A 21,580-nucleotide genomic window follows, 5' to 3' on the forward strand; every position below is an offset into this window, starting at 1 on the left:
ATGATGCTTTTGAGATTTGTCTAAGTTGGTGTATGTAGCAATAATTCATTCGTTTTTATTGCTGAATACTTACCACAGCTTTTTTTTTTTTTTGGCCCTTCATGTGTTAAAAGACATTTGAATTATTATTTATTTAAATTTATATCTCATTCTTTTCAGCATCAGGAAACTTTTGGAAACACTTCCTTAAATTTGAGGTTGTTAATTCCTTTTGCATTTTAATTAATTTATAAATATTGTCAGCGTATGTTGGTTTGTGACTTGCTTTCATTCATTCTTGCATTTATAGCAACCATTTCCAAAAAAGTTTCCTTTCTCTGAATTTGTGCCAAAAGTTTACAACCAAATTAAAGAATTTATTTATGCCTGCCTGAAGTTTTCGGAAGATCTTCACCTAAGGTATGCTTTGAAACAGTGGAAATGTAACAGATGTTGAGATTGTGACTCTTAACGTGCATGAATATTCTGAAAACCTTTGCATAACCCCTTCAGCTCTGATTTTGAAAGTATTAATATTAGCCATTCACAGTATGGCATCTGCCATATTATAGTCATGGTAAGAGGGGAAGTTGGAAACTTGAAAATAATTTGTTTTTGTTTATATTACTTTGCTTAGTCTCTATTTTCATTGTAGATTTGCATTTCAATGCTTTTTTTGTTAGTGAGAAGTCACTAAAAAACAGTATATTAATTTTTACTTTCTAAAATTGATGAAATTTTAAGGCCACTAGGGGAGTAGCAAGTATAATCCCTTGGAAACATCCTTCTTTCCAAATATTCTCTGGACTTCTTGAAGGTATCCTCATCTCCTTTAAGTTAAATTATTTGACTAATGTATACCAAGCTTATTTATGTCCCAGATACATCCTGCCTACTGGGAATGCAGAAGTAAAAGACACAGTTCTTTGCCCTCAGATATTGTCAGTATGTACTGAGGATATTAGGCATGAAAATATACCATGGCAAGTGTTGAAATATGGAGAGTTGACTTGCAAAACACCTAGAAGACTACTTAGCTCATCTTAAAGAATTTAAGGGGAATAGTCGTGATTGTTTTTCTAAAAGACAGTATTTTAGACAGTCTTTTAGATTGTTTTTTCTAAAAGATTATTGTCTTTTCTAGAAGAACCCCCTCCTCTCAGTGAATGATACTACCATTCACCCAAGCCAGAAATCTAAGAATCATTTCAACTCCTTATTTTCTATTAACTATTTTTATTAAAAACAAAGTTTCAAGCATTGGTCTATATTTTTGTAAACACTTTAAAAATATATTAAAAACATCTGTAAAACTGAAAATAGTACTAATCTATGAGGTACTAGAAAGTATACTCCATTTTTCAGAGGAAGAAAGTGAGCAGAGAGAGGTTTAGTAACTTTATCAAGATCACACAGGAGTAAGTGTTTAAGCCAGAATTCAAATCTGGTCAGCATCAGCTTCAACAAAAGGATTACTGCCATGTTTACAATTCTTACCCTTTGGCTTCACTGTATTCACTGTATTAGTATTTTACATGCATTGTCTCGGATGGTTGTCACAATGTTAAGTGTTAATTATCCCATTTAACAAGTGAAGACAGTGCTCATTTGTAAATTAACCTCTCTAAACCTAATTGGTAACAAAATTGATTGTTGTGTTTTTTATTTGCAGCTCTTTTTTCTTTAAAGTTCTCTCTTCCCAGTGTGGCTTCTTTCATTCACATTGTAGTTATAATTGAGTTGGGCCACTTAAATAGTCTCCTAATTATTCTGAAATGTCTAACTTTGCTTTCCCAACCATCTGCCCTTTCTCCTCATTCTATTCTGTATGTTCCCTGGAGTAATTCTTCTAAAATCAAATCTTATCATTTAACTTTACTCTGCTCACCTTTCCAAGGATTCCTCGCGGCCTACTGCATAAAATTCAAACTCCAGCCTGACACAGTTATCCATCTGCCTCCTCCCCCACTCCTTGAGCTAGTCCCCCTTGTACCTTTCCAGGTTCATATCCCAGGCTAATTTCGGGGTCACTCCATGCTTCAGTCCTACCAACCTGTTTGCTGTTTTCTGATCCTAATACGCTCTTTTGTACTGGGCTTTCCTCATGACTGTCTCTACCTGAAATTACCTTTTCCTTGTTAGTGCTCGTAACTAGCTTCTAACCATCCTTCCAGGTTCACTTTAAGCCTTTAATGAATGAAATCTTTCTGACCACTTCCATCCCTCATGGAGCTGATCTCCTGGCTCCTTTGTGCTCTTTCTGTACTTCGTGAACGCTGTTATCAAAACTTCTTAGATTTTATTGCTGTACTTGTATCTTTGTGTTTCTGTATGCGCTAGACCGCAGGCTCCTTTATTTATCTACTGGTTTATTTGCCTTACATTATAGGTACGCTGTTATTTGTCAGATGATGCTTGGTAGTGAGGATGTTAAGATACTGAAAATATGTTCCCTGTCTTCAAGGAGTGTGTAATCTAACTGAGGAACTGAACAATTGGTGATAGTTGTGTTATGATGGAGAGACATAGCAGCAATATAGGAGCCAAAAATTGAGACAAATTAAGGTTAGAAAAGGCCTCTTGAAAGGTAGAAACATTTAATGTTTTGTTCAGCACAACATCCCCTGCACCAGCTCAGTAAATTAAAAAAAAAAAAAAAAAAGAATGAGTGAATGGAATGTATGGCATGCCAGGCAACTCTGAAAGTAAACATAATTGGAAAATAGTTTGAGTCACTTGTTTAATAATCATTCTTACTAAGTAAAAAATGAAGCATAGGGCTTGTACAGTTAATTTGTTCTTTTCTTTGAAAATGAGGTTGTTTTTATGGAACTTGTTGCGTGGAAAGGAGATTATCTTTGGAATTTATAAACCAAAACTTTTTCTTACCCCTTGGGGCCCCCCTTCTCTACCACCGCCAAATGACTTAATAACCGAGAATGGTCTCTAGGGTACTGTCAGGTATGTTACTATATAGAAAATATTACAAGTTCATCACATTGTGACTCTTTCTATCCTGTGTTGAAGGATAGGTAATATGGCAAAGGGATAATGTGAGTAAATTGTTCAGAAGTCTTTTTCTTGCTTGACTATATTGAGCTTTTGCCTGAAAACCCCCTTTGTTATGTTTAACATTGACAAAAATAAATATTCAATTTGGGAAGATTTTACAGATTTTTATAATTTGGGATATGAGAAATAATATGTATAAAACAATTAGTTCTCTTAAACACAAGACTCTTAAAATTGAAAGACTGCTGTATTGAGATTTTTATGAAGCTTTAAAGATAATTATTCTCGTAAATGAAACGCATATTTTTTTCCTTATAAGACTTTTCTCTTTTGCCTTGGATAGAAGATGCTGAATAGTATTAGAAATATTGAAAAACAATGTATGAATTCTGAGGACACAGAACTCTTTCTGTTTGAAAGAAAATTCTTTTTTTTTTTAAAGATAGATAATAAATGGCATGTCTTTGGTAAAATAATGTTGTAGCACTTGCACTTGACTTAAAAAATAGAAATACACACCCACACGCGTACACATATACACACACAGTTTATTGTTATAAAATTGGATCTCTGTAAAGAATTTAGGAGACAGAATAGGTCAAAGAAGAAAAATTTAAAAGACTCAAAATTTTAACACATAGTAATAACCACTCTTCATACCTGGGAAATCTTTTTCTTTTAATCTTTCTTCCATGTGAATCCTGTACATGCATAGGACTTTTTTTTTTTTTAAAGCAAATTACTGTGAGATATTTCTGCTTCTATTTACAATATAGAAAGCTGGAAAGAGTATTGTTTCCTCCCTAACAATGAAAAAAAGCACAAAACAAAACAGATAAACTACAAAATGAAAATTGTTCTGGAACCCATCAGAGAGCAGAAGGCACTTAGAAAAAAGAAGATGCTACATGCAGGTTTAGTGAAAAGTATTACAGCAGACTTCTCAAAAATTACAAGCCTGAGAGGATGGTGTGCCAGGCTTCAAGGACTCAGAACAAATCAAGAGAGAATTCTATAGACAGCAAAGTAACTTCCAGAAACAAAGTAAATTTTTTTTAGCCAAACGGAAGCTGATAATTCATTGCCAACGGACCTGTAGTCTTTCTGCAGACATGAAATAAATGGAAATTCTTTATGTAGAAGGAATATATGGGATCTTCCCCTCCTTCCTTCCCTCCCTAGTTGTTTCTTGCTCTGTATCTGTGTGTGTGTGTGTGTGTGTGTGTGTGTGTAGTATTATAAGCCATATTTATATTAATTTTGTCTTCCTGTATAATTATCATTATCGTTTTCTTTTTGTTATAAGTCATGTTTGTGATTATGTTGAAATACTTTGTATTCTGTTAGTTATCAGATGTTCTTCATCTCCCTCCCCCTTATAGTATCCATTAATGATTCTTGCCTGGATCAGTTTTTCACTTGGATAATTACTGGCTTATGGTTCTTAATTAATTTATGGTTTCTTAATTCCTTGTGTATTACTTGGCATTCTCTTTTAAGGAGTCCTTCCCCATCTGCTTCCTTGCTACCTATCTTCTATCTCTCCACCTGTTTATCATCTACCTATCATCAGATGAGATTCACAGGTTCTTACTTAATTCACTTGGTTCATTACTGTATTTATTTTGATGCTCAGACTGTCCCAGACTTAGGGCATGTGAACCATTTCAGACTAGCTCCTATGCCTTGTTGATGTATTCTTGTCACATTTTGGGACATTACTTAACCATGATATCATTGATTTATCCAAGGAGCCCACTTCCTTTTAGTGTTGAGTGGTATCTTAAACATAAGATCTGGGCATGTGTCTTTATTTTAAAATGTGTCATTTTGAGTCAACAAATAGTTGCATATTGGTTTTTTGTTTTTTTTTTAAAGATTTTTCATTTATTTATTTGAGAGAGATTGAGAGAGAGCACAGGGGGAGGGGCAGAGGGAGAGGGAGAAATGTGGGGCTCTATCTCAGGACTATGAGCTCATGACCTGAGCCAAAGGCAGAGGCTTAAACTACTGAACCACCCAGGCGCCCCTGCGTATTGGTTTTTTATGCCATCTGCCTAGCTGGAGTGTTTATTCCATTACCTTAATGAATTTAGTGATATGGTCAGCCTTAAGCCTGCTTTCTATTTGTCTCATTCATTCTTGGCTCATTTTTTCCTGTTTTCCTTCTTTCTTCTTGATTAGGTTATTTTAGTATTAATTTATTTTCCCTATTGGCTTTACTTGAATATAACTTTTTTTTTTAATTGTTTGTGTGGTTGCTCTGGGGATTACAGTGTACAATGTTAACTTATCATAGTTTACCCTGAATAATATTATATCATTGTGCATCTAATTTAAGAATCTTCAACAGTATAAAGTAATTTATCTTCTCACTCCTTTTTTTTAACATATATATTTTTAAGGATTTTATTTATTTGACAGAGAGAGCCAGAGAGCACAAGTGGAGGAAATGGCAGAGGCAGAGGGAGAAGCAGACTCCCAGAGCCTGATGTGGGGCTTGATCCCAGGTTCCTGGGATCATGACCTGAGCTGAAGGCAGATGCTTAACTGACTGAGCCATGCAGGCACCCCTTCTCCCTCCTTTTTTTGATGTTGTTGGTATATAGTGCACATATACACCTCTTTTTAACTCTAAAATATGTTATTGTTTGTGCTTTGAACATTTAATAGTATTTTAAAGTTCAAGAAAAAAATTTATATTTATTTATTTTTGCATACAGTTGATACACATATGTACCAAATGGTACACATATGTACCATTTTCAGGCCTTCTTATTCTTTTCTACATATCTAGGTAACCCTTTGGTATCATCTTCTTTCAGCATGAAAAATTTCTTTTAGCATTTCCTTTAGTGTTTTATCTGCTGGTATTGGATTGTCTTAGCTTTAAAAAATATTTCTAAAATATTTAATTTTTTAAAATTTAAAAATTTTTTTGAGAGAGAGAGAGTGGGATGGGGGGAGGTGCAGAGAGGGAGGGAGAGAGAGACTCTTAAGTAGGCTCCACGTCCAGCATGGAGCCTGACACAGGGCTGGATCCCAGGACCCTGAGATCACAATCTGAGGCAAAATCAAGAGTTGGACCCTTAACTGACTGAGCCACCGAGGCACCCCTCTAAAATACTTTAATTTAAAAGTTATTCTAAAAGTATTTTTATCATCTTGTTTTCAAAAATATATTTTCTAAGTCATAGAATTCTAGGTTGATAGTCCTCCCTTTCCCTACACTTTAAAGATTGTGTTCCACTGTCTGTTTCCATTGTTTTCTGAAGAGAAATAATCTATCATTCCTATTGTTCCTCTGAACTTACTGTCTTTTTTTTATGGTTGTTTTTAAGATTTTCTTTTTGTCTTTGGACTTTACAATTTGACTGTGATATTCTTGAGTGTTGTTTTATTTATATTAATTTTGTGTGGGATGTACTAAACCTCATGGATCTATGGGTTGAAATATTTTATCATGTTTGGAGATGATTTTGCTACTTTTTCTTTAACTGTGTCTTCTTTCTCATTCTTTTTTTCTTCTGCAACTCCTAGCTGGTTGATGGATCATTGAGATTTCATCATTACTTGAGTGAACTGAATGTATCAGTTTAGTTAGGTTCAAATTACTTCTGATTTCAAATGCTATTGCAGAAGTCTCTTTGTGCATAAGACCAACTCTGAAATTCCATAGCTTTTATCCAGGAGCTTATCTCTGATCTTAACAGTATTTGAGCTGGGCTGTGTTTCAGCATTAGTTAGTTTTTTCTCTCTTTTGGATTGCATTTCAGTAGCCCTGAATCCAAAACCCCTTGCAGAATTTGCAAGATCTCTCTCTGATTTCTCACACTACCCTCACCATTTCTTATGGAGCATAACTCTTGTAGGGGAGAATTGTTGCATCAGTTAATTTATTTTTGTTTTGAGGCTCTCCCGGATTCCAGACTGTAATAGTAGCCCATACTGTTAAAGGTTTGGTCTATTTCTCTTCATCTCAGCAAAGCCTTTCAGCCTCTGACTGTTTTAGTCTTTTATCCCTTATCCATTTGTACCCAGGTTAGGCAGATGCCCTCAGGTATGAAAGTGACTGCTACCCTTTGCTCCCCTTTCAAAGGCATGTCCTGGTGTGGTGTGCAGTTTTGTTCAGTTATACATTTGTGTGTGTGTGTTAATTACACTTTGTTGACATTGAAGGAAAATATAGCTTTTAAGATTAGACCTAACTTTTTTGTTGTTATGAAAGTAATGGTGGTCTTTCTTGATCTTCTACATCATATCCAAATGTGGAACTTCTGCTAGATCTTCTTAAACCATAGTAGAGATACATAATCACTACTGGATGTCCTGAGAGTGATTAATATCAGGAGCACCAGATTACTTTAGACACCTGTGTTAATCACTTTTATAGCCACCTTTACTTATTTGTAGCTCATATTACAATCGACCTGATATAATTATGAGTTTAATATATGAAGGCAGGAACCATGACTATTTTGTTCATTCACCATTTTGGTCTCATTATTCCACCAACACAATTCCCAGCCCCTCATATATTTGTGGAATGAAGTATTTCAGTTCAGTAATAATTTTGGAAAGGTTAGCAGTAGGCCAGAGGGTATTGGTCAATTAAATGTATCTTTGCATAGACCCTGTGAAAATATTTTGACGTATCATTTTTTCCTGATTATGTCCTTGTATTCTGTAGTCTTGTTTCTTTTTAGTATTTTTCTATTTTCCACATAGCATGATAATGTAGCCTGCCTATATATTTAAAATTGTAAGATTTTTAATCTGACTATACCAAGCCTCTTATTTTCTTTTCTAGAAAGAGAAATCAATGAGATAAATTTTGTGACCATTGTCCACAAGCAATAAATTTACAAAGAACTCACAAATCTCTATTTACAGTTATTTCTTGATGTTTATAATCTAGTATTTCTATAACAGTAACCTTATCATTGAAGAAATGCTTGTCTTAAAAGGATATCTTTTATAAAAAGCCATCTTGGGTGATGCTTTCAGGGGCTCATGAAGGATGTATAGGTCTAGAATTTAGTCTGTTGGTTACAGGACTATTGTCTTTTTTTAAGCTTTGCATATAAAGATGGCTATTGAGGGGCGCCTGAGTGGCTCAGTCATTAAGCATCTGCCTTCGGCTCAGGTCATGATCCCAGTGTCCTGGGATTGAGCCCCGCGTCAGGCTCCCTGCTCCGCGGGAAGCCTGCTTCTCCCTCTAAAACTCCCCTTGCTTGTATTCCCTCTCTCTCTGTCAAATAAATGAATAAAAATCTTAAAAAAAATAGAGATGGCTATTGAATAATTGTCTTTATGTTTTCGTGTATAGAAAATGTCATTATTGGGGCACCTGGCTGCTCAGTTAGTAGAGTATGCAACTCTTGATCTTGGGATTGTGAGCTTGAGCCCTATATTGGGGATAGAGTTTACTTAAAACAACAACACATGATAAGGGCTTAATAATGTCCATTGGATTAAAAATGAGTGAATAACTTAAAAAAAGAGAAAATATCTTTATTGATCACTTTGAGGATAGTAAGGATTATAAGACATTTATGCATAATTAAACTACTGGTCTGAAACACTTATTTTGGAATCAGAGCTAAATATACATTATATGAAAGATGACAGTACAGGAGCAGAGATATCTTTTCTTAGGAGCCTTTACCAGCTAATGGTGCAGGAAGCCAATAGAGAGACTATGTTGGAAAATTATAAATATTAACAACCTATGAAGGAACTTGGAAGTATAGGAGAAATAATGGTTTCAGGATGAGAAATCATGCTGGGGAATTCTTTATCTACCCTGAGAGACAGTACAGCATAGTGTTTAAATGCTGTGGGCTTTAGAACTAGATGGCCTGTGTTGAAGTCCTTTTTGTGCTGTGTACTTACTGTGTGACCTTGAACAAGTTACTTAACCTCTCTGTGCCTTCATTTCCTCATCTGTAAATTAGAAATACTAATAAAAGTATTTAGTATCATGAATGTGAGGTTTAAATGAATTTTAATATATTGAAGTACTTAGAATCTAATTTCTGGCACAAAAGAAATGTTATTTGCTGCTGCCATTATTATTGTTGTTATTATTATTATTGTTATTATTATTATTATTGTTCTCAGAAGTACCACTGGCACCTTGTTTGTTTGCAAAGTAATCCTGCTACCTGGGATGACTGACTCGAGAATTCTTTTTCAGCTCAACTGAAGTCGATGACATGATTCGCAAATCTACAAACCTGTTGCTAACCAGGACTCTGAGCAACTCCCTGCAGAATGTCATTAAAAGGAAGAATATTGGACTTACTGAGGTAAAGCTGCTCTTAATGGAGGCAGCCAAGGCAATATGTGAACAGACGTCCTAAGCTCTGGGGCCTGTTTGTGAGTTAATTATAACTTTCTATATGGTCCATCACGTTCTTCCTAATGGAGTTCTAATGGTGCAAGTGCAAAACAAATCATTTGTTTTTCTCTTTGGTCACTTTGGAGAAATCTATTACATTTTTGAAAAGTCATTTTTTCTCTCTCTCTCTCATTATTTTCACCAGCTTAACTGGTTTTCCTTTCCGAAGTTGTTGTGATAAATTTGTAGTATTTGCCATCAATTACATAAAAACAAAATTGTTGGTGAGAGAATATAGTCAACATCAGGTTCCTGTCTAAATGAATGGCAGTTCAGATACAACATACAATATGAAATCACGTGCATAAATCATTGATGCCAAGGATATTGGCACTTATAGTCCATGGTTAGTGTTAGACTCTGCTTTTGTATTTGAGATACCTCATGTATATGAATGGTAAATTACTCTTTATCAGCATGTAAGTCTGGGGATTTGGGATTGAGGAAATGTGAGAGAGAGGCAATCGTCACATTTCTCTGGAAGCTTACAGAATCTCACAAAGCGAGGAGGGATATTACACACATGTTGAGAACAGTATCTTGGCAAACTGAAGATCTGGCACATTGGCGTATAGTCCTAAAATTGAGAAAGATGTGAAGTTTCCTTTCTCTTGGAAACCCAGGATTGCATGGGAGTGTCAACCTGCCATTTTATGGAAATTATAGTGCCAAAAGTGAGAGTTTGGAGGAATTTTTTCACAGAGAAAGGGAAAGGCTGTTGACCATCTGTTTTACTTGTAGAGGTGGTATAGTTTGAAAGTCAGTTGCTCTAGGAAAAATTGACATTTTCAGATACACACTGTCAAAGATAATGGTGAAAGTAGGCAAATGGTTAATGATGCTGAGTCATAGGTAAAGACAGCTGGAAGCCAGGTGAACATGTACTTCTGATTTTGGACTGCTTGTTCCTTTCCCTGTGTTAAGATTTTAAAATATTATAATGTGGAACTTTGACAGTGTTTAAGTTCTGCTTATAACAAACTTTTTTACGATTGAAAGTTACATTCGAAGGACAGTTCCCTCATTTTGCTGAGCTTCCCTTCTGCTGCTTGGTATAGTAATAGTAGGTATTATCTTTACGTGTCTGAGAATAGGTTAACTTCTTTTCATCATCAGGAGGGCTAAGAAAAAAGGAGAGTGGAGTGAAGTGGAGTGAAGAGTCGGAAGTCCTCCTGCTTTTGTTACATTGTACCGTTCTCCTTTTATGAATCCCAAGTAGGACAGGAAGCTTGCTATTTATTTTGTGAACTATCTCTATATTACAACTCTTGATACAAGTTTTCTTATGCCATTTGATTTAACAGTCTCTCCAAACATTTTAAACAAGTAGCGTAACAGGAACACAGTGCGATAGAAACAGCTTTGGCCTCAGAAGTGTCTTGAGTTTAGCTGGGGCTGTGCCATTGATTTACTGTGACATCTTAAGAGAAAGACCCAACTTCACAGTTCTTCAGTTTTCCTGACTCCATTGTCCTTTAAGGGCACTGCACAGATCAGGTCAGGATAGGAAGAAGTAGTAGGAGCTTATCAAAGACTATATCATAGTTCTTGCCACCATTTCAGTGAAGGCTAACTATTCTTCCTAAGTCACTGGATCTTTCTAGGCAATAATGCCCTTTTGTTATCAGTATCTTTGTATATGGCTAAAGGAACATCTGCACACATTGATTTATTTTGGCTCTTATGGTGGTGTGCACATGTATAGACAAATACAGACCCAGTGATTTTTATCACCAACCAGTAAATCTTTGAATAACTATGTTACTCACCTTTGGGAAAAGAAGACATTATATCTTCATTTATAGGGAACGCAGGTGAGTTCCCATCTGGAATTGTCATCATGCTAGGTAACGTTTGTGGAACAGTTTGTATTCTTCAAAGCCCATCACAGATGCCATCTCATTTAGGACAGTCACATTTGGAACTAGCTGGGCATGTGTTATTATTCCCATTTTATAGACGGCATAATTCAAGTTCAGGGAGATTGCCCACGGTTATGCAGTTAATAAAATGATAAAAATGAGACCGATGTCTGGGTTGTTTTTTCCCAAACTTAATTAACTTTTACTATAAGGTATTGCCTTCCATATTAATTTAATTATTTTACCATAACAAAGGGATTTTTATGAGAAGTCCATAGTAATATGGAAATTGTTCTAGTTAGAGATGATCTTGTGTCAGTGAGCACATAGCCATTTAAACAATAGAAGTGTTATAAGCACACAGAACTCACTGAATCCTACTTCAGGTTGTCAGACAGTTCTTTCAGGACTTAAAAGTTCCTGTAAGCTCATGTCTCTCTTTCAGCCTGTCTTGTTTGAATTTCCATGGTATCTCATTTCTTCTTTCTTTCTGTCCATACGCTCTTATCCTTTCAGCTTTTTTTCTCTGTACCCTGGCTTTCTTGCTTTTCTCATTGCTGCTTTGCTCCCCCACGTTGAGCCAACTCAACATTTCCTTTCAGTTCTCGCTTACTGTAGCTTAAATGCCTTGCGCTCTCAGACCGTTTGTGCCTATCCCTATTCAGTCCGCGGGGTTAGCTGTTTTCCTTAGGCTGCTTCTTCCAGGTCTGTGGGGAGAAGGGCAGCTGAGCTGTGAAGAACGTGTGTTCTAAAGCAGAGGTCCTGGGTTCCAATTCTGCCTGGGTTCTCTTCCCTTACTAGATGTGTGCTGGGGGAAATGACTTGGCTTTATGTGTGAAATGGGGACAAGAAGAGCATTTATTTCATAAGGTTGTTGTGAGGATTAAATGTTGTGAAGCTTTATATGAAGTGCTTCCACCAGTGCCTAGTATGTAGTAAATACTCAAGGCATATTACCTGGTGTTGTTAAGAAAGAGGTCTGGGCGGGTGAACAGTGATTGTCAGGTTTAGTGCAGAGATGGTTTTTCAACTAAGAGAAGTTAGAAGATTAGAGCAAGATGACCTGTTAAGATAAATAACTTGCTTATTAACTTAATAGTATTAATTGAGTACCTACTGTGTAACAGGCACTGATCTAAACTTTATGGATAAATAAGTGAGCAACAACAAGAACAACAACAAAAGGAGTCCTTGTTTACATTCTAGTGGCAGAAAACATAATAGATAATAAGCAAAATAAATAGTAAATCATCTAGTATGATAGAGGGAGGTGAAAACATTGAAGAGAAAGAAAGAACCTGGGTTAAGGGAATCAGGAGTCTGGTGGAGGTTGAAGGTTGGTCTTAATAAAAAGATGGTGAGTTATCATGGAAGGGCAAATAGCATTCTTGGCAGAGGTTAGAACAAAGGTCTAAAGGTAGTAAGTTACTGGTCAGTTCAGGGAATAATAAGGAAGCTAGGGTAAAGCTAGAGTGGAGTGAGAAGGGGGAAGAGAAGCAGGAGATTAGATCACAGAGGTGTCAGGGGTTTGTGGTAGGCCCCTGTAAAGTGTTAGGCTTTTATTTTAAGTGAAGTGGGAAGCCATTGCAGGAATTTGATGAGTGAAACGATGTGACATATTTCAAAGGAATAACATTGACTGTGGTTTTGAGGATAAACTGTAGGGTGTAAACAGGAAGACCAGTTAGGAAGCTATGACACTAATACAGCGAGATTTAATGGCAGCGTTGGTGGTAACCATGGAGGTGGTGACAGGTGATCAGATTTGGAGTGTAGAGTCAGCATGCTTTCCTTATGAATGGATGTGAAGGGAGAGAGAAAGCAAGAAGTTGAAGGTAACTCTAAGATGTTTTGATTTTAGCAGCTAGATGGTTGTATATACCATGCACTATGATGGCAAAATCTTTAGGTAGAGCTAGGTTTAGAGTGGAGGAGATTGGGAATTTGATTTTGGACATATTTAATTTGTAGTGTTTACTCACATACATTTTGCAATATTGAGTAAGCAGTTGTATTTATGAGTTTGGAGTTTGAAAGAAAGGTTTGGCCTGGAGATAAAATTTTGGGGAATACAGGTAATATTTATAACCACCTGATCAGATAGTATTCCTAAGGGGATTTGTAAAAATGGAGAAGAGAAGATGAAGGACTGAACCCTTGGGTATTCCATTATTAAGGAGTCAGGAGAAAAGAGGAACTCACAAAGGATTGGGAAGGAGCCACTAGAGAAGGAAAAAAACAAAACAAAAAAACAACAGTAACAGGAGTATGGTGTCTTGGAAGCCAAGTGAAGAAAGTATATCAAGAAGGAGGGAGTAGTCAGCTTGACAAATACTGATGATCGATTAGGTAAGATGAAGATTAAGAATTACTATGGGACTTAGCAACTTGGAGTATGTTGGTGACCTCAATAAGATCATTTTTAATAAAATGATGATAGGAGGCTCCTGATGGAGTAGGTTTAAAAGAGATTGGGTCCTGTACAGAAGAATTTCAAATAATCTATGTAGATAGTACCCTCTCGAGGAGGTGGAGCTTAGCTCCCACCCTTGTATGTGGGTTGTGTTTAAGACTTACTTTCCAGGGTATGGAAAGAGGGAAAAAGTTACTTTACAGGGAAGAAACCTACCAGACACTACCTCGGTCAGGTGATCAAGAAGAACATAATCATTGGTAAGTGATAGTGATCGCCTGTACCTTTGATATGATGTAATGAGAAGGCATTTGTGATCTCCCAAAACACACTCTAACCATGAGAAAAAAATTTAAAAAAACCCAAATTGAAGGACATTCTACAAAATACCTGACCAGTACTCCTTAAAACTGTTAGGGTCATCAAAAACAAGGAAAGTCTAAGAAACCGTCACAGACCAGAGGAGGCTAAGGAGAGGTGACAACTAAATATAATGTGGGATTTTAGACCGGATCCTGAAAATGGTAAAGAACATTAGGGAGAAACCAGTGAAATCTGAATACAGTGTGTTGCTCTGTGAATAGTAATATACTAGTGTTGGCCCCTTAGTTGTGGCAAATGTACCATTGTAATGTAAGATGTTAAGAATAGGAGGAACTGGGTGTGGTGTATTTGGGATCTCTTTGCAACGATTTTGTAATATAAAACCATTTTAAAATAAAGTGTTGACTTAAACAATTTAAAGAACGGGAAGAGTGGAATTGGAGACAGCAAGTAGAAGACAACTGTTTAGGGAATTTTGTTACCAAGGTAAGCAAGGAAATGAGGAGGTAGTTGGCAGGAGAAGTGGATTAAGCACAAGTTTTTTATTTTGTTTTTTTAATAGGAGAAGTAACAGCATGTTATTTCTGATGAGAATGATGCAGTAGAAAGCAAAACGTTGATGACAGAGGAGAAAAGGGGAAATCTTTGGAGGAATGTCCTTGAGGAGGAGAGAGACTTTAGAATCTGATGCACAAGCAAAGGGATTGGCTTTAGGTGGTGTAAAGTTCATCTCTGGGAACAGATGAGGCTCAGCGTATGTGGATGCAGATGGTGGTGGCTGGGCATATGTTATGGTGGCAGACTCCAAATGCTCTGTTTGCTCAGTGAAAGATAGATCTTCAGCTGAAAGTAGAGATCCAGAGCAAATGTTGGGGTTGAAGCAGAGGGAAAGTATATCTGGGGGTATGGAAAAGAGATTTGGTTGGTACTCGATACTGTGGTTATTTTGTAGCCGTAAGTGCCCACTTTGGCTAGTGGATAGGAGTTAAAGTGAGACTAGTCAGAATGGTTGTATATTTTCTTAAGCCATATTTAGCTGGAGATACAATAAGTAAGTCCATATTAGTAATAGCTTTCAGGAAGTTGGTATATACTATACTTAATGCCTAATATTTATATTAGTATTTATATTTAATAACTGGCACTATATTGACTATTTCTTTGGTATGACATTGATGTTACTATCTCAATTATAAGATGATGAAAGATAGTAACTTTGCCTAAGGCCACATAATCAGTAGGTAGCTTGGAAATGAGATTTGAGATGTTTTGAAAGATAAAATTTTCTTTTAAAAAATAAGATTTGAAGTAAGGTTTGAAACCAGATTTCTTTTGTTCTAAACCTTTGCTCTTTCACTACATTAATGTAAAAACATCAATATCATAGAGGGAAAGGAAATAAACCAATTTATTAATCTCAGAATATTAGAGAATTACTTATGTTTGAAAGAAAATTTTAAGATGAATCAAAAAACATCCTTTATCTTTATGAAGAATGAATTGATAGACTTAAGATATAAATTGGATTTAAAAGTATTTATTATAGATGATAGACATAATACACCTTCACTTTATTTAAGTCTCCACTCAAATGTCACTTCCTTAAAGAGGCCTTCCTTGACCATCCTGAGACCTGCCATCACCATGTAACTGCTTATTTCACTTCTATTTCCAGGGCTAATTATTACTTGACATTATGGTATATGTTTCTCTGTGTATGTGGTTACATTTAATTTCCACAAGGCCAGGGACTTTGTCTGTTTTGTGTATAATTGTGTACAACTGTATTCTCATTCTTTGGCACATAGGAGTTCTTCATTGATGAAAGAGAGAAGAAAGAAAAAAAAGTAGGTAGTAGGTTCTTAGGGTAAAGTTAAGGAAATTAAGATTTCCTATTAGTGAAAACATGTTAAATATTTATATATATTTTTTATTATATTTATAATAGTGCCCCAGGAGACCTGAATAAATAACCAATGCTTTGCATTCAGCCTTTCTTTTGGATATTATTTAGATTGATGACCACATGGTTCTATCCTGTTATTTATCTCCCACATAACAATGTTCACTGTCCCCTGTTAACAGCAATGATATTGCTACTATTACATTAAAACATTTTATAATTAAGTCTTGTCAAAAATAACCCTTGTACTAGACCTATGAATTTGGAACCAGTAGTAGTTCCAAGTACTTCAGTATTTTAGGCATTTGCTTTGGAGATGGTAAAAAATGAGTAGTTGACCCAGCTTTTTGTATCTTTGCTGGGGTGAAATGGAGAAAAAAATTCCTTGAAATCCTAGGAGATCTTATTTTTGTGAATGAGAACCAACACTGCTATTTAGTTCTTCCTCTTGCAAATCCAACAGTGGAGAAGCATTGGGGGTGTGGAGAGGGAGCGTGACTTCTCATTTTCTTGCTTTGGTTAGTCCTTTTGGAGTGTCAGTGTCCTGAATTCTCTGCTTTGGGAAACAAGATAAGGTAATAGGTGACTTCCACAGTTTACTCTGTGCTGTCCTCATTAGATTTTCTCTGCTACTGGGAATGAGAGACAGAAAAATTGTCTGCTTCTTAATGGTTTTTAACCTAAGTGACTCCTGTCATTTAGTTGTGAGGTGATTGCTTGCTTTATAGTGTTCTTTTTTTTTTTCCCAGACAGTCCTCACAGAACTCTGCTTTATATAAGCATAACCAATACCTAATCTGTTGCTAATACCATGTCCTTGAAACACTGGTAAGGACAGTTTGGATTGCTGCAGTGATATATTTTTATAAGAGAGTGGGAAGTGAGGTTTAAAAATATCAAAGGAGCTCAAAACTCTGATGGAAGTTGATATCTGAAATTGCTTCGTTGCATCCTTAAGTTCAGAATTATCCCCACAGTATCTGGCTTTACATTTGTAAATGCCCTTGTAAGGATTTTGGTTAGCTGTCATTCAGGAGTAGAGATCACTTAGACCTCATTAACAGACATTATTCCCTTTGAAAATGACATGGTATCTAATGTAATCCAAGAGTGTTTTAATAGTCTATTCTATGCTCAGCAATGAAACATTTCAAAAGTGACTGACAGCCAATTGATGTAATTCATGGTGATCTTCTGTGTTGACAGATCTTTAAAAAGTCAAGGGAAATTACTACTGTACCCAGTGAAGCCGCCTCCTTTTTTTTTTTTTTAAACTGCCAATATCCTGCAAAACAGGACAATTTTCTCTTTGACTGCCACTGTTTTTTATTTCGATAACATGACATGATTCCTCCTTATTATTAGGATTTCTTTTGATAGATTGAATGTGTTCCCTATAGGTAATGCTGACTTTAAAATAGAAATTCTTCATTTCTCCAAATTAACTCTCTTACTTTTCTGACTTATACATCAAGACAATCTTGCCAGTAGCCACCTTCCCACTCAGGAAGAGGAGTGATTTAATTTAGACAATTTAAATTTTTAAAATGATTTTCGTCTTTCTCTGAGGGAGAAACATGTTAAAAGGAAGAGTGTGATGAATTGCTTATTTTGGTAGCTGTTTTTTCCTAGAGCACTGTACAGTTAAAAGTCTGATGTTTTGGGTAATTTTGTAGAAAGAGTATCTGTATCCAAAACTCAAGTCTCCAAATTCAAACTGTAGAATGAAGGGAAGGGGCTTAGTGAGGAATATGAACTTGTCTGATGAGTTGTGGGGAATAATACAAAGATCTAGTCCTGTTGTTGCCCTAACTTTTAATTTTTTTTTTTTTTTTGGAACTGCATCTCTGGTTTTCTGCCCTTTGTCCTCATGTTTCAAAAGTAGACATTTTCGTCACATTTTTCCAGCTGATTCTTGGGGAGTAGAAGGTACCTTTTTCCTTAGTCCAATCTATTACTAAAGCATTGTCATTATGCTTTGACATGTATTTTTTGAGAATGAACAGTGTGCTTTAGCTCTGTGCTGGTTTGCTGTTGGGGAGATGAGAGTGTACTTTCTGATTATAATCCTATTAATATTTTTGTTTAATATTCCGCAGTATAACACAATGACTTCTACTCAAGTATAATTCCAGCTTTTAAGCATTGTTTTGAAGTACCATTTGATTGTAAAATGTGTATTACCCCCCACCTTCATCTTCACTTCCAATTTCCCTTTGTGTCATCTATCCACTCTCCTGGCTGCCTCTCTCACTGAGGGAAGACCTAAGTTCATACATAGCCTTATACACGCAAACTCCCCGCCTGCCACAGCCCCACCACCACACACATTCTTGTGGAAATAAAAAGTTAAAGATGTGGGAAAGAGAAACAAAAAAAGGTTCTATTCCATTTTCTCTTTGTATTTCTTTTAGACTCTGGGAAATGTGAACAGTTTTCATAGTTGAAATAAGTAATTAGGTACCCCTCCTTTTTGAAATTTAGATTTATTTTTTACATGGAGTAGAATCAAAGCTTGGAGAGGTCTAGTTGATGGCAGACCCGGAATCTGGTATTTCAGCCTCATGTACCAAAGCGTACAGCACTCCACAGCCGCCATTTTTATGTTTATGCCAAAAGGCTCTGTCAGAAGTCATTTCGATGAGTCCATAATTTGAAGGTGGAGGACTTGGATTGAGTCGTAATTCCATTTAGGTTCTGTGATCTAAAGAAAATCATTTCATTTTTGTTTCTGTTTTAGTAAAAGAGAAGCAATAATTATGCCCACTTAACTTAGTTTTCCAGGTTGCTGGGAAGACAATGTAAGAAAATATATTGTGAACTACTTTGCAAACTTTAATTCTTTTTTTTCTAAATTGATTTGTTAACATAAAATAGGGTCCTTTTCACTTTTTACATAGTCAGAATAATTATGCTTAATCTCCTTAGCCATGTTTACCTCTGTCACTATAATAATTACTGTTTGTCCATGTTATTGTCGGGGGGAGAGAGAGAGAGAGAAAGGATTAACGTCACACTGAGAAAGTTGCTTCTTACTCAAGAAAACATACTTGTAAAGGAAGGGCTGTCCTGGGTGCTCTGTTTCTTGAGACCCTGTGACTATTTCTAGTCATCTGGAAGTCAGTGTTTTTTTGTTTGTTTGTTTGTTTTTATTATGTTCAGTTAGCCACTGTGTAGTACATAATTAGTCCTTGAGGCAGTGTTCACTGATTCATTAGTTCAGTATAACACCCAGTGCTCATCACAGCAAGTGCCCTCCTCAATACCCATCACCCTGTTACCCCCTCCCCCCATCCACCTCTCCTCTGAAACCCCCATAATGTTTCTTGGGGTCCATAATTTCTCACGGTTCATCTCCCTCTCTGATTTCTCCCCCTTTGGATTTCCCTCCCTTCCCCTATGGTCCTCCATGCTATTGCTTATGTTCTGCATATGAGTGAAACCATATGATAATTGTCTTTCTCTGTTTGACTTACTTCACTTAACATAATCCCCTCCAGTTCCATCCATGTTGATGCAAATGGTGGGTATTCATTGTTTCTGATGGCTGAATAATACTCCCTGTGTATATGTACCACATCTTCTTTATCCGTTCATCTGTTGAAGGGCATCTTGACTCCTTCCACAGTTAGGCTATTGTGGACATTGCTGCTATGAACTTTGGGGTGCATGTGCCCCTTCTTTTCACTAAGTCTGTATCTTTGGGGTAAATACCCAGTAGTGCAATTGCTGGGTCGTAGGGTAGCTCTATTCTTAACATCTTGAGGAACCTCCATACTGTTTTCCAGAGTGGCTGTACTAACAGTGTAAGAGGGTTCCCTTTCTCCACATCCTTGCCAACATTTGTTGTTTCCTGTTTTGTTAATTTTTGCCATTCTAACTGGTATAAGGTGGTATCTCATTGTGGTTTTGATTTGTATTTCCCTGATGGCTAGTGATGCAAACTGGAATTCTATCCTGACAATGAGAGTCATTCTTTTTCATCCTCCTCTCACAGTTATTTATAGATGACTTTTTATCTTACCGGTACTGTTGTTTTTAAGGATCGCTCTTGCTAGAAAAGGAAAGTAGTAGTGACAAAAGGATATTTAATCCTCAAAATAACTGTGTGAGTTAGAAATTACTATTAACAGTTTGCAGATAAAGAAACACTTAGAGAAGTTAAGAAACTTTCTTCAGATTAATAATTTGTAAGTAGTTAATTCACTGGTTTCTCTGACCATAATGCCCATGTTATTTCTTCCATAAGCTAATGTAGTTTGTTAATATCTGAAATCTATTCCAACATCTCACTGTTCCTTATGCCTAATTTTGAAACTTCTTCTTGCCATTTCAATTATTCTTGTTCTTTCTGCGGGAGTTCATTTACTTAATTCATTTGGCAATTATTTATTGCCAGGCACTGTGCTAAACAGTAGCAATTTTTGGGGTCCTGGGTGGCTCAGTCGTTAAGCGTCTGCCTTCCACTCAGGTCATGGTCCCAGGGTCCTGGGATCAAGCCCCACATCGGGCTCCCTGCTCGGTGGGAAGCCTGCTTCTCCCTCTCCCACTCTCCCTGCTTGTGTTCCCTCTCTCGCTGTCTCTCTCTCTGTTTAAAAATAAATTAAAAAATCTTAAAAAATAACCACAGTAGCAGTGTTTGTTCTAAGTCTAGTCTCTTAAACAGAAGAAGACATATGTTTAAAATAGAGTGACAAGTGCTCTTCTGGGAGTCAGGGAAGGCTTCGCAGGGAGTATGGCCTAAGCCCACGCTCTAACAAAACCTCTGTAGAATATATATGGCCCCTGCTACTCTGCCTCTTGTTTTTCTTCTACCAGCAGATTTCATATTGAGCCATTTGTTGTAAGGTGAATAGTCAAGTGACTCTTACCTGTGCTTGTTATTTTCTAGCTTGTCCAGATTATCATCAATACCACACACTTGGAGAAATCCTGTAAGTACTTGGAAGAATTCATCACCAACATCACTAATGTGCTTCCAGAGACAGTCCACACCACCAAGCTCTATGGCACCACAACTTTTAAGGTGAGAAGGCCCTATGGCTTCTGGTGTGCATAGTCTGGGGCATTCTACCTAAATGGCTTTGTTTCTCCCAAGATGCATAGTAGTGTGATTCACAACATGGTTTTGAGAATAAGTGCTTATGATTTCCTTAGAAAAACAAGTACCAATGCTACTTTCTAGATGTTTAGATTTAAAAATGTCTACAACTCTCTCCACTAAATCTTTCTGTATTTTGTACTTGAAAATGACTATTTCCTCAGTTGGCCCCCATCTTAGTCAGGAGTTCTTAAGTATGGTCTAGATAATAGTGGTTATAACCGAAATCAACATCAATTAAATTTTTTAAATTAGCTGTTCTTGCTTCTCTCTGTCCTGTGTCCAGTTTTTTTGACCTTACTTTTTAGTGAGGAATTTCTGTCCCTTACTATTGTTGTTAGCAATTTTATAATCATTTCACAAGGTGCCAGCATTAGTTTTTTTAAAAATTTTTAATTGTTATGTTAATCACCATACATCATTAGTTTTTGATGTAGTGTTCCATGATTCATTGTTTGTGCATAACACCCAGTGCTGAACGCAGAACGTGCCCTCCTTAATACCCATCACCAGGCTAACCCATCCCCCCACCCTCCTCCCCTCTAGAACCCTCAGTTTGTTTTTTGGAGTCCATCGTCTCTCA

At 36.4% G+C, this 21,580-nt stretch overlaps 1 protein-coding gene and 1 long non-coding RNA gene across 6 annotated transcripts in view; one reads left to right on the plus strand and one right to left on the minus strand.

Annotated features, from left to right (window-relative positions):
- The window catches only part of EXOC6B (exocyst complex component 6B), a 606,254-nt gene that overhangs the window by 312,806 nt on the left and 271,868 nt on the right, over positions 1 to 21,580 (plus strand). For all 5 annotated transcript variants that reach the window (XR_012379776.1, XR_012379777.1, XM_025868421.2 and 2 more), the window contains 3 exons: positions 290 to 399; positions 9,191 to 9,302; positions 20,788 to 20,922. Coding sequence is in view for 3 of the 5 variants with exons in the window: in XM_025868421.2 (XP_025724206.1) it covers positions 290 to 399; positions 9,191 to 9,302; positions 20,788 to 20,922 (357 nt within the window). In the remaining 2 variants the exon portion in view is untranslated. The remainder of the gene's footprint in view (positions 1 to 289; positions 400 to 9,190; positions 9,303 to 20,787; positions 20,923 to 21,580) is intronic.
- LOC112821156 (uncharacterized) overlaps positions 18,372 to 21,580 on the minus strand; it is a 106,651-nt gene continuing 103,442 nt past the window's right edge. Inside the window, exon 5 of the long non-coding RNA XR_003207361.2 lies at positions 18,372 to 18,600. This is a non-coding gene — a long non-coding RNA (uncharacterized lncRNA). The remainder of the gene's footprint in view (positions 18,601 to 21,580) is intronic.

The sequence above is a fragment of the Callorhinus ursinus genome, unplaced genomic scaffold, assembly GCF_003265705.2.
Source record: "Callorhinus ursinus isolate GAN/ISIS: 27379988/994484 unplaced genomic scaffold, GSC_fseal_2.0 scaffold10, whole genome shotgun sequence".
NCBI lineage: Eukaryota > Metazoa > Chordata > Mammalia > Carnivora > Otariidae > Callorhinus > Callorhinus ursinus.